The sequence below is a fragment of the Xylocopa sonorina genome, chromosome 2, assembly GCF_050948175.1.
Source record: "Xylocopa sonorina isolate GNS202 chromosome 2, iyXylSono1_principal, whole genome shotgun sequence".
NCBI classification, from domain to species: domain Eukaryota; kingdom Metazoa; phylum Arthropoda; class Insecta; order Hymenoptera; family Apidae; genus Xylocopa; species Xylocopa sonorina.
In genome coordinates, this window is record NC_135194.1 from 7,781,482 (window position 1) to 7,794,570 (window position 13,089).

General features: G+C 30.2%; 1 protein-coding gene across 2 annotated transcripts; it reads right to left on the reverse strand.

Annotated features, from left to right (window-relative positions):
* Nucleotides 1-1,064: 1,064 nt before the first annotated feature.
* LOC143433108 (uncharacterized) lies at nt 1,065-12,455 on the reverse strand. Of its 2 annotated transcripts, XM_076910244.1 has the most exons (17): nt 12,269-12,455; nt 11,985-12,186; nt 11,471-11,674; nt 10,682-10,976; nt 10,265-10,611; nt 9,602-10,187; nt 9,284-9,486; nt 8,935-9,078; nt 8,667-8,832; nt 8,363-8,570; nt 8,050-8,273; nt 7,590-7,970; nt 4,600-7,248; nt 2,961-4,350; nt 2,741-2,879; nt 2,319-2,619; nt 1,065-2,012 (listed from the first exon to the last, which is right to left on the reverse strand). In XM_076910244.1, exons 2-17 carry the CDS (start codon nt 12,068-12,070, stop codon nt 1,299-1,301), a joined length of 8,037 nt encoding a protein of 2,678 aa, XP_076766359.1. In that variant the 5' UTR covers nt 12,071-12,186; nt 12,269-12,455; the 3' UTR covers nt 1,065-1,298. The 2 variants fall into 2 exon arrangements, with proteins under 2 accessions (XP_076766359.1, XP_076766358.1); XM_076910243.1 differs by having other exon boundaries at nt 2,741-4,350.
* Between the last annotated feature and the right edge of the window lie 634 nt (nt 12,456-13,089).

Sequence of the window (13,089 nt, forward strand, 5' to 3'; positions counted from 1 at the left end):
CGAAAGAAAGCTATTTTTTTTTTAGTTAAGATGCTAGTACATTATTAGTCAAAGCACTTAGTCGTTTTCCACAAAGAATTTAGGATATAGGCAATAATTAGACTTCAGAGTTCAGTCATACATAGACTCAACCTCTCTACAGAAGAAGCACGCTAAGGGTGAATAGAATGATTAAGGGTGCATATAAAGATTATCATCTTTTATAACAAACGAAGCGATGCATAATGATACCATAAAAATGATCAACTTTGTTGGAAGCATACGAAATTTTAGCTCTACGTTATTACATTTACAAACTAGAATTTGGTATGAACAGATTGCTGTTATTGCAAATAGTCTTAGTTATTGCAAATAGTTTGTTGAGAGTTCTTTGGAAACAAGAAAAGTGTCTGTTTTGGAAAGACCATGTTTCTTCAACAATTGACATACTTTGCCCTGTTGTATTTTTCAATGAATAGAAATTGACATATATCTAACAATGTTAGAGGAGTATTAGGGAATATCCTTTCAGATGCTAGCACATCTAACAGCTATTTGACATCAAAACAAGTAACATAAATGAGAAGTAACATGTCCTTTGCTTGACAATCCTTATTATTTTAACGTAAGTCATTACAAAAGTAGTTTTATACTCTCTTAACAATAGAGGTGATATTTTACTACGTTTATGATCGATTCATATTCGAAATCGATCAGGAAAATGAAATACGTGCCCGCTGCAGGCCAAGAGAACAGGGGAATGAAATAAGTATTTACTACACATACTTGTGCAGATTTATGTGCTTAGTTAAATGTTTCGTCTATATAAGTAAACTAGAGATTATACAATTAAAAGGGAAATTTTGAAAGGAGATATGTCGATACGGATAACACAGAACTAAAAAATGACCACAAATTATATGTACTATTTTGATGATACTAATTATACGTAAATATGTTTAAATGAATCATGATACTTCTTTGAATAACGAACATTACGAGTGTAACAAATATGTAAACAGTCACATGCAATAAATTTCAACTTCGCCAATACTTAATGTAATCTCAACCAACATTTGAAAATGTGAAATCACAGCGAGGAAAAACAGTCGTCTATTTAATAAATACCATCAAATTACGCATCATAATGTAATACCATTGAATATGAGTTCTCCGCGAAATTTAGTACGAAAAAAAGGAACACAATTAGTGTTGAGGATCATACTGTTGAAAACCAATCTATGATTACAAGTAATATTAATAATAAATATTATACACGAGGATCGTGAATGGGATCCGTTTAGATACAAACGTGAGTTTTAGTCTTTCTCTTGCTTTATCATTAATTTAGCATTCATGCAGTCGTAGAACACTTGCAAAAGATCTTGCTTACTGAACTTTAAGCTAATCGCTTTAAAGATCTTTAGCAAATCCTCTTTGTCACTGTATTCATTAATATGCTCGACTGCAAATTGGGAAGACCAAAGTTTGTCGAAAACATTCTTTGTGACAGGAGAAGATTGAGATTCCAAAGCCTGTACTATGTCGCTTGCACTATTGTTTTGCAAAGCTATATCTAAAACCACACGCGATGGTATTAATTCATCATTCGCCACTGTATGGCTAATGATTACGTCCATTGGCAATCTCTTCAGCATGGCATCTAAACTAGACAACTCTGTCATAGGTTCTCTTATTCCCCTTTGCTCTTCATCTTTTAATTTATTAGACAATATTTCAGCAAGTTCTGAAGACGTGCATTTCTGGCAAACGAACTCCTTGATTTCATTAAAGTTAAGAATATTTAAACAATCACTGGTCTTTATCTTTTTTCTGTAGGCGTTCAATACTTTCACAAAAAATTGTTTATCAGCACTAAAAATGTCAGGGAGCCGAAGCAATACTTTGTTCACTCCGCAGGCCCGACATGCCGCCTTCAGTGTCACTTCGTTACAGTTCTTTCTGTTTTCAACACCAAGCATTTTTATGGTTTCACTTTCCAGTTCCGCCTGTGATACGTGTCTCATCTTATCCTGTAAAAATGCATTATTTTGTCCCATCGCATAGATACCGAAAATCTGACGTACATTTGTTTAGAGAATAAATTTAATTTAAAAAAGATCAAATGAAAGTTTTGCTCTAACGTTACCTCTGTAATAGAACTTCATAGCATCACAAATTTATTTGAGTGAACAAAAATTTTGTTCAAAACAAAGAATCTATTAAGTACCAAATCAAATACTCAAAACCCTCTTAGAAAGACAAGGAAGAAATATGTCAAGCATTGCAAACACAATGAATATTCTTCGTTGACACAGGAATAAGTGTAAAATGTTTACCTTATACTGCATGAGAAGTTTCTCTGGAGTGCATCTTCTAGCTGCACTTTCTAACACCAAATTAACATCAATCTCATCCAACAAATCTTCTAAAGCCATTTGTGCCGCGACAGATTTTGTTACTTTATTTGTTACTGCTTTTGGTGAATAAATAGAATCACTACTGGTACATGTTCCAACAGTTTTTGTTTTTTGTGTTATTGGAATTGCATTCAAAACAAAAGAAGTAGAATTTCCAGTAGCATTTTCTGGTGTAGTGACAGTAACTACAGCAGATGATACCGATACATTCTTAATTTGACTGAAAAAGAGCAAAATTTTATTAAATAATGTAACTTCATACACAAAACACTGTACATACAAAAAAAAATATTAAATAAATCAGAACAAGAATAAATTATGTAATGTTATAGTCAACATACGTGATTGTTACAGTTGGTTTTGCAGATGAAACAGAAACTGGTAATTCAGTTTTTTGCAAAGCAGATTCAGATGGTATTATTGAATTAATTTTAGACTCGTCGATCACAGACATATTTAAAAATTTACTTGAACTAGATTCTGTTGGTTTTTTAAATATTTCGGTTATATTTGTGTCTGTTACAATTATGTTACTGAGAGGTATGCTAGAACTTGTCTGACCTGACACGACATTATAATTTGTGGATGTGTTCTGTGTTTCATTAGTAATGGTCTTTAATACTTGGTTTTGATGTGTCGCTTTTAACGTAGATGCAGGTACATTATTATTTACAGAGCTGGGTATTTTGTTGCTTGAGACGTCACATAAATTTTCTTTTGTGACATATGTTTTTTCAAAAGATTTTAAAACACTTTTTACAAATTCTACCTTTGAATTCCCTTTTACCGGTATTCTATTTACTTCACGCTCAGATAATCGTGCGAGATCACCAACAGTTTGAACATTTCTATTCGTCAAATGTGTGGATAAATGTTGCACCCAAAGAGGATTAGTCAAATTATCGATAACACTTGTTATAGGTTCATCACATGATATTAATGCAGGATATATGGGATGAGTAGAATCTAATAGTTCTGGATGTGGAATTTCTGCATTAAATTCGTTTGTATTTTGACTATCTTGACTTAGAGGTAAACTTCCAAACACTGAATCTGTCACTGGTAAAGTGTCTTGCTCTTGAATATTTTCTGTTGCTTGCGTGCTGGTTCTTATTAGTCTTTCACAGAATATTTCTGAATTTGTTGAGGAATTTAGTTCCGTAAGATTCGCTACATCAACTGTATCCTCCAAATTGTCAGAGTTCACGTGCTTCTCCAATGAATGTTCCATTATAGATTCGTCCTCACCATTGAATTTGAGAGAATCTAATGAATTATTTGTAATAGATATGTCCTGTACAACACTTGTATCAATATCAATATTATCTTCTCTAATTTTACCATAATTATTATGTTCTGTACCTATTCCAGTGAATATGTCTTCTTGAGTTACTGAAACATCAAAATCAGTACTTTCTAAACTAGTACTATTAGAACTCTTTGATGTTTCTAAAATGTTGTCTTTTTTATTTTCATCTGCTTTATTTATAGACGTTAAATCTACTTGTTTGGAGAATGTTGAATTTTGAGTTATTTCGACTTCACAATTTAAGTTATCCATTTTTATTTTGTAACATGGATTAATGGGCACGTGAACATCATTTGATTCTTCATTTTCCATAGAACTACAGGACATTTGTGCATCGGTATCTATTGTAATATTCTCTGAATATTCCAATTCTTCAGCTATTTTTGTTAATAATTCATTTTCTCTTTCACACTGTAAGTCAACTTCAGATGTGCTTGTCACATCAATATCGTCATCTTTTTTTAACTTATCCGAGTCAGTTGGTACCAATTTCTGTTTAATGTGCTTCAACTTTAATGATGATTTTTTACGCATTAATAATCTACGTAAAAAAAAATTAGCTCTAAAAAGAGAGTAGGTAGATATAATTCCATATTCAATTTCCTCCGACACTGGTGGGTCTGCAAAGCTTACTCTTTTTCTCTGTAACAATATTTAATATATCGTAAATTAATAATGTATGCCGTGATTAATTGTATTTTAAATCATATTAAAGAAATGTTTAACTACACACAAAATCAAATATTAAACAATCAAGGTTACTTATTTATAAATACAGAAAATTAAACTTTATAAAACAATTAAAAACAAAGATATCTGACAGATGTTAGAGCATAGCTATAAAAATATTATCATCAAACTATTTAGTATTAAATATTTAAGCAAAATTACCTTATTAGGAGTTACAGACTCTGGTTCAGGTTCTGGAATAGACTGGCGTTGACGTTTCAATATACTTGTTTCTTCACCTACTTTATCAGCCTGAGTATCAGTTTGTATGTTCATGGAATCTATTGATTTATCAGTTTTCGAGAAAATTTTTTCGCCGTCATTTTTCAAATTAGAAAATAACTTCATTGAAGGCGATGAACAATAATCTGCTGATCTCATGTTATTAAAAATCTTTTCCTGTCTGCTACTACATGCTGCTGTTACTTTATCAATCTCTTTTAACGTAGATCCTTGATCTTTCTTCCCAAGTGTTCCATCATTTTCTACATCCTTGCATTTTAGTTTTTTAGCTGCTGGTTCGTCATCCAAACTTATAACCAGACCCTCAGATTCCATTCTTGCTTGCTTCGTTACTAAGCCTAACATGTGAGCTGCGCGTCCTTGTCCTGAATATGGTTTAAATTTCATCTGACGCTTGATGTTACCTTTAGGTGATGAAAACTCAAGTAATGATTTAGATACATCATTTACTTTTTGCACTTCAAGTACATCTTTTTCGTTACCACACGAATTGTTTTCAATAGCGGGATGCACAATCTTTGCTCCAGTGATAGTACCTTCATTTATTTCTTCAGATTCGTTAACATTATCCTTTGGATCTTCGTCATTATCGTTATCACAGTTACTTGAAACAATTTTAACTACTTCTTCATTCTCGACAGTAGCTTGGTCACTTTTCGTTGAAGGAGAAATATTTTCAATTTTATTAATTTTGATATAACACTGTTTTTCACTACATCTCTTTTCTAATTCAAGTAATTCTTGTGAACTTTCTATTATATCTTCCATATCATCCTGTGTTTGAACTTTCCCTTCAGTAGATTTAGGATCTTGATTTGCACTTTGTGTTTCATTACTTAATTTATCATTATCAACTGTTTCGACACTAGTCTTGGTACATTTTTTCATATCTTCTATTAATACATTTTCTTCCTTTTTGTTTATCTCCAATTCCATTTCTCTTTCTAATTCCATCGTCTTATTTTCTAAAGTGTTCTTTGTATCTTTAACTTTACAAACACCAATAATTTGTTCTATTTTATTCATTTTTTGGAGTTTGTGTAATTTAGACTCCTGTGAATCTACTATTATATCTTCCACATGATTCTCTGCTTGTTTTTCATTTTCTTTCGGTTCATCATTTTGATCAACATTTGTAGTTTGTATTTCACTACCTGATGTATCCTCACAAATTGCCTTGATATTAGTCTCAGTAATCTTTTTGGTATTGGGTAAATTGCATTTATCATCTGATGTACCTTTTGTGGAAACTTCTGACTGTATAGTTTCTTCTTTCTTGGTGCTCTCCTCTTTCTTTGATTCATCTGATTCATTCTTTTTATCTCGTTGTAAATGCTCTGTTACATCATCCGTCCTTTTATTTTCAATATTTTTTTCTGTTCTCTTCATTTTCGTTGTCCTGCCCCTACTTCTTAACTCTTTGTCATTAATTTTTTGAGTTTTTTTCATTGCATCACCTACTTTGGCATCTCCAATTTTGAATTTAGAACTTCTATTATCTGGAGACTGTTTTTTAACAATAATTTCTTTATTGTTATCTTCGTGATTTTTGGATCGACGACTAGTTGATAAAGGACTGTCAAATACCATGTTTATGCGTAAACGTGATATTTCATTTCTTGTACGTTGGCTCAAATTTGATTCATCGATTATTCCCTCTAAATTTATTATTCCATTATCGTTCTCCGTAGATTTACAGCTATCGCTATCATTAGAGTCTACCTTAGACATGTCTACCAGAGCAGTTTTTCTTCGTTGACGCACACTAGTCCCATCGTTCTCACTATCCAAAGTTGATTTACGTTTAGTACCTCTCTTATCATCTTTAAACGACTTATTTTCTATGTTATCTAAATTTTTTTGCTTATTAATCGTTTCAGATTTAGATTGGATTACTTTTGTTCTTAAAGTTCTTTGCAAAACTTTAGTGGTATTCGACTGTCCTGGTTGACTACTAGCTATTTCTTCTAATTTTTGTGAAGTATTAGCACGACTTCGTCGTTTACCATTATCTAATACAGATGGGGATAGTCTTTGGTCGTCTTTAGTTATTGAAGATTCTTCTTGACTATTTGAATTTGAATCGTTTGATACAAAATCTGCCGAAATTAGTACTTCATCACCGTTAAAAGTTTTGTCCACCGTTACTATTTGATTCTCTACAAGCGAATTTTCATTATTGTCTACGTTACCTTTTGCTTTTTGCACAAACTCGGATGATGTATTTTGTCCAACAATTTCGGTTGATTTTGTATCATTTTCCACGATCAATTTATTGATCGTTTCTAGTTCTTTCACTTCGATTTTATTTTCTTTATTTGCATCATCATCTAACATATTTTTTATCGAAATATTGTCCTTATTATTATGTCCTTTCTCTGTTTCTTCCAAAATTTTACTTTTTTTATCAAACCACTCTTGTAAATTTTGAGTATCTTGCGAAGAAGACTGTGACAGATCATTATATAATGCTGGTATGTCTTCTCTTTTACGTTTGAGAGATTCTTTTTGATGTTCTGTTAAGCGATTAACATCGAATTTTAAATCTGTCTTAATTATGACATAATCCTGCAATAGAAAAATATTAAATGTTACAAAAATTATACTAAAAAATATTATGTAGACATTATATGAATATATCAATTAATTTAATGTGAAATGTGATAAACTGAACAAAACTGTTAATAATGTTTTAGTATATTATAGATCTTTAAAGTTAATATCTTGTAATCTTATAATACATTAAAATTATAAAACCATAAGGTATAGTTAATACAGTTTAACAAAGGAAAGTCAATTGATTGATTGATTTCAAAATCTTTAATAATGATTCAATAACATTCAAGAAGACATATCTTCCGTTTTTTTCAAAAAGTAATAAAGAGTAAAGTATGTATAAATATATTCACCTGTGAGTCAGAGTCAAACAATACTTTCTTATTACTTTCATTGCTTTCTTCAACTGCTAGTTTTGAAGTAGGAGATTCTTTTGAAAAGTTGTCAATTACTTTTCCTGAGTTTACTAATTTCCTGATTTGATCATTTTCCTCTTCTGTAATTTCAAACTCATTCTTCCCTGATTCTTCTTCTATCTCTTCTAATATTAATTTAGTTTTACCACTTAGGATATTTTGTAATTTGAAAAGAGATACTGTTTGAATTTGTATATCGAGACTTGGATGATTTAAAGCTTGAATAATTAGCGTTTTGTAAGATAAAAGGAGATTATGATCCATTTGTTTCCCAAGTCCTTTAAAAATACTAACCACAATTTCCCATGTACTTGCTATCTACAAAAACAATAACTCATGATTAATTTAATCTATGCACTCAATTGAAATAAAATATTAACAAAAACATTATACGTACTTCCTTGTGTAATATTTCTAATTCAGACTGCAACATGAGTTTAATTGCTGGTTTGCAAACTTGCAGATATGGTACTATTTTTTCCGAATTTTGTCCGTAAATAGTAACAATTACTGCTGACAAGGCTTTAAGAGCAGATTCACATTCTTCACTCCTTTTGTTGGATAATAAGTATATTACAAGATCCACAATAAGTTGTACAATGGATGGAACTTCTGTATTGGCTGAAAATAAAAAAATCAAAATTTGATTGCTTCTCTCATATATTCATTAACATTATTTATTATAACTTGTAGCTAAATCGTTAACATACCTAGCAAAAGTTTATAATTGATGGTACTTAGCATAATGTCCAAACAGTGTATGATAAGACAAGAAGATCTTTCATTTTTTTCTAAATAACGTTGCATGACAGTTGCGATATTTAATAGGATCTCGTTAGATTTTACACTTGTTATAAGATCTGTACGCATTTCAAATTGTTTATATAAATATTTCCAAGCCTCTGCCAATTCTTCAACCTATTGTAAATATAATAAAACGATATACGTATATCATATTTTTAATATAAGGTCTACATATAATATTTACGAATTATTAAGATTAATAAATTTAACCTGCTTTTGATCCTCCACACGTATATACATAAATGGAAATGTTACAATAGATTCAACAGTGTTTAAATTATGTTCTGCAGTGGTTCCTTCATTAATTTCTTGTATATCACTCATATATTTTCCCAATGTATCTGCTAAAATAAGCCACAATTCAAGTATAACAGATCTGAAATATATAAAAAAAACAGTGAGAAATAAAATAGAATTTACTTTATAAGTTTTAATATTATTATTTTAAATTACTTGTATATTTATATACATGACTTACTCATTTTTATCTTCTGCATTTAATAGTGCACAAAGTTTTTCATGCATCTCCTTTATATGGTTAAATGCAAGGAAATAATATGAATTTTGTTTCTGAGACTTAATGCAATGCCAAAAAAGACATTTTAATGCATTATAATGATTCCTAAAAAAATAATTTATATTTATCTCTTATATACTTTTTATTAAAATATATAAATATATCTACTTTTTTTTACACTTCAAATACACTTGGAATATTAATTATAAGATTTGACTAACATAAATATTAATATATATATAATTGGCTACTGTATAATTTTTTGCATATATGTAGCTGCATTATGGAACCCACTTATATAAAAACTCACTTTTCAGCTTTGTTAAAAATTGAAGTTTGTAGAAGTTTGAACACCAATCCTGATAATGTATCATCTTGAAAATTAAAGTCTTCACTCAAGTCAGCAATTTCAAATAAGATTATGTCAAGAATCAAATCTCTGATCATTGGTTTATCTCCAGCAAAATTTGCTAATTCTGTAATTACCCGTATCATATCTTTGTACATAATACCCTGTAAAATATTATTTATATGACAATTACTTACATTAGAAAAATTTAATAAATTCTCAACTAAATACTGATACACACTAGGTGAAATGTGCTTTTTAAAAAGTATTTAAACTAACCTTATCCTCCATTTTCGACTCTTGTACATAGTTGACTAAACTTGTCCATAATATTTTACCAAGTTGATATCTATTTTTCATTTCCGCATCTGTAAGTTGGCTAAGAACAAGCAAAGCTTCCCCTACACTGTGCATTATACTTTTATAACATTCTTGGAAGACAGTATCAGATATGGAATGCGGAAGTCTTTCTTCCAAAATTGGAGAAAATACTGTGTGGTTTTCTTGTTTTGTAACAAGAAGTTGACACAAAGCATCTACAGCAACAACTTTCGTCTTGAAGAATCTCTTTCCTGGTGAAGCTACTACATCAAATTTTGATGACAATAATGGTGTATCGCCAAGCGGTCCAAAACAAAAATTCAAGAATTGTGTAATTACAGGATTGACAAATTTAGAAATATCTTTATAAAGTCTAATAATCACATGCCACCAGACTTCTAACTTTGTCAATGCTATTAACTCAGTTTTACTATTTTTGGCATTCAGTGGAATGCACAATAATTTTATCCTTCTAGCAGTAGCAAGTTCTTGAGGGTCTAAGGCAAAATTATCCACCAGCAACTTCCATGAAAGGAATGCTTGTCTGAAACATAAAATATTATATACATTATTTATTTCTGTTAAATAGTATTATCTCTTGTACAACGATTTCCCCTGTACCTGCGGGTAATTGTGTCTGTTGACTTAAATGCCTTTTCCTCGACACTTAGTAAATTATTAATTAAACCAGCACCACGATGAAGGTCCACACCAAGAAACTGAATACTAACATTCCATTGTGTAGCCCAATCTATTTCACATGCTGATACTAAAAGTAACATACGTTTGCAGTATGTAGACTGTAATGCTGTTATATATCGCGACCATGCAGTTGCTAGCTTAGTACGAACATGTGATAACACATCTGTAGCTAAAGCTTGTTGTAAAAGTTTTAAAGCAGGACCTCGTTGTCGTTTATGACCCATATAGGCTAGCAGTATTACTTTATCCATTAATAATGCATTAAACTGTAAATAAAACACACAACTTAATATTTACACATTTTTCTAATACTTAAAATATATTATGTATATGTACCCTTTGAACTTTAATATCTGATGTTATTGCAGCCACTTTGTATATTCTTCTTAAAAAATTTATACAATAATTAATTGTTTCTTCCTCTAATCTTTGGTCGTCTGATAATGGTTTATTTTCAGCATCTGTCAGTGCTTGAAGATTATCTACACAAGCAGTTGGTGCTGTCCATGGCATTGTATTTGTTTGTATTGTACACATACAATTATTAAAAAAATTTACAGCATGTACATCGTGAGCAAATGTTGATATAGCATTGTCTTCAACTACTTCTAATAATTTAAGAATTTTTAGTCTGAAATAATAGTAAATATATCACAACTAAATCATATTATTAATGATTTAATTATTTATTATTTATTACTAAATAAATTATCTTAAAATAAGAATACTAATATATACTTCGATATATTATGATAAATGTATGGGGATATAAACGTTTTGTATATCGTATACAAAGCATACGTATCTGGATTAAATAAAAGACTAAAGAAAGAAGTGGAACAAAAGAATATTCTGTTAGAATCATAAGCAGGCTTTTTGAATTTAATGAAAAAAGAAAGAAAAAATTTTCATTTTTTGTTGATTTGAAAGCAGCTTTTGATTTGGTTAAGAAAAATAGGCAAATGCAGCATTGGAAGAGGATTAATATTTCTATATGAGAGTAAAGAAATAATAGAATTATAGGCATGGATTTATGTGAACATGAGTGGATGAAATTAAGTTCCTTTTTATGGATGTAAAAACAAACATTATATATAATAATTGTTAGAATTTAAATGAACAAACCTATGTTTTTGGCTTATCTGTGACATAGCTTCAAATAAATTCAAAGTATGGTCCTTAAATTCACAAATAATCACATTTAGTGTTTCATACGCCTCACTCTGCACATCATTATTTCCATTTGCGAATACATCTACGACTTGTTTGCACAATTCTTTATATTGTTCCTCTTTAATAGTTTTTGTAGATTCTAATTTTTTGCTGTTGCTAAAAAATCATATTAATATATTCAAAGTTTTAATTTCTATAGTGTTCAATACATAAAACGTCTACTTTGTTTGTACAGACGAAACTTAATCTTTCATCATATTTTTCATGTGAAAAAGTAAATAATTCAATAATTATATTATTATTACTGAAACGTTATATCTCTTAATATAAATACGTAACAAATATTGCAAAATGTAAATACTGACATCTAAAATTTAATACAAGAAAAATTCTGTTCTTTATTACATGAAAATTTTTAATAATGTAATATCAGCTTGCAGATAAAAATATCAGGTAGCAATAGTACCTGCGAATATAGGTTAAAGCTTCGCGTTTTTCCTTAATGCTGCTGTTTTCCCGCAGCATTTTTAACATTCGCGGGAAAGACTGCATGTTAGAAGCCGTTCTATTCTGTGTCTCCCAAAAAATTAGAACGGTAGAATCTTGTTCATCGCATTCCCTATGGGAATCGTTTCTTAAAACACCCAATATCTTCAAAGACTATCCCCCTACAAACAACCAAAACGAAAAGATTGTAATAACAATTATTAAACATTGGTATCCATTAATACACAAGACATTAGCGCGCACCATTTAGTACTCGAGTTCATTCCACATTTTTCTGTTTACTTTTTCTCTCCTTCCTCGCTTCTTTTCTCTCCCCTCTTCTTATTTTCGCACTCGATCCACAATGCAACCAACAGAAACCAATTTGTTTTTGAAAAGAGATACAACTGGAAATACAATCACGCGTACAACAGTTTAACGCTTTAGATTCTCGGCGAGTTTGCAAAGTGCAAATACTTCAGATACCGTTTTCAATGAATTTACACTAATCATACGATCCTACTAATTACGCAAATAAGAATAAAGAATTTCTCGATTTTCCACGTATTCATATAATAGTGACACTTTACTCGTTGTATGATAGGACTTGAAAAATATATATCAATAAAAATAATACATCTGCCAAAATATGTATCCCCTACCACGTGTTATTTGAATGCTAAATTGAAAGACACAAAACGTACATAAAATAAGTGTGATATATACGTGCTTATAAAATGTTTTGAAAATTTGTATTTTTTACTTATTGATGATGCTTTATAAAGTTTTATTTAAGTATAAATTTAATGAACGCACAGCTGCTACAACACTAAGATAATAGTTCACATTGTTACGAATAGATACCTTGCGGAACAAACACAACTATAATGGCGACATGACTATCACCACGTGATGAATCACTCATACATATAATAGGAATAGTCCATTTTCCACCAAATGGGACTCCCCGTACTTGCTTGCAATAAATTCGAAAATCTTTTTGATGACTTTAATAAGTATTATTGTATATATATTTATATCTTAAATACAGTGACAAAAAATGTATGATATATATGTGTTTTATT

What these genes read in the sequence shown, in the direction of transcription:
- LOC143433108 (XM_076910243.1), bottom strand. Translation starts at nt 12,070, where the DNA reads ATGCAGTCTTTCCCGCGAATGTTAAAAATGCTGCGGGAAAACAGCAGC. An exon ending in CAGATAAGCCAAAAACATAG is followed by an intron (nt 10,977 to 11,470) that starts GTTTGTTCATTT and finishes CTATTATTTCAG; the next exon opens with ACTAAAAATTCTTAAATTAT. An exon ending in AACTTCTCATGCAGTATAAG is followed by an intron (nt 2,013 to 2,318) that starts GTAAACATTTTA and finishes GCATTTTTACAG; the next exon opens with GATAAGATGAGACACGTATC.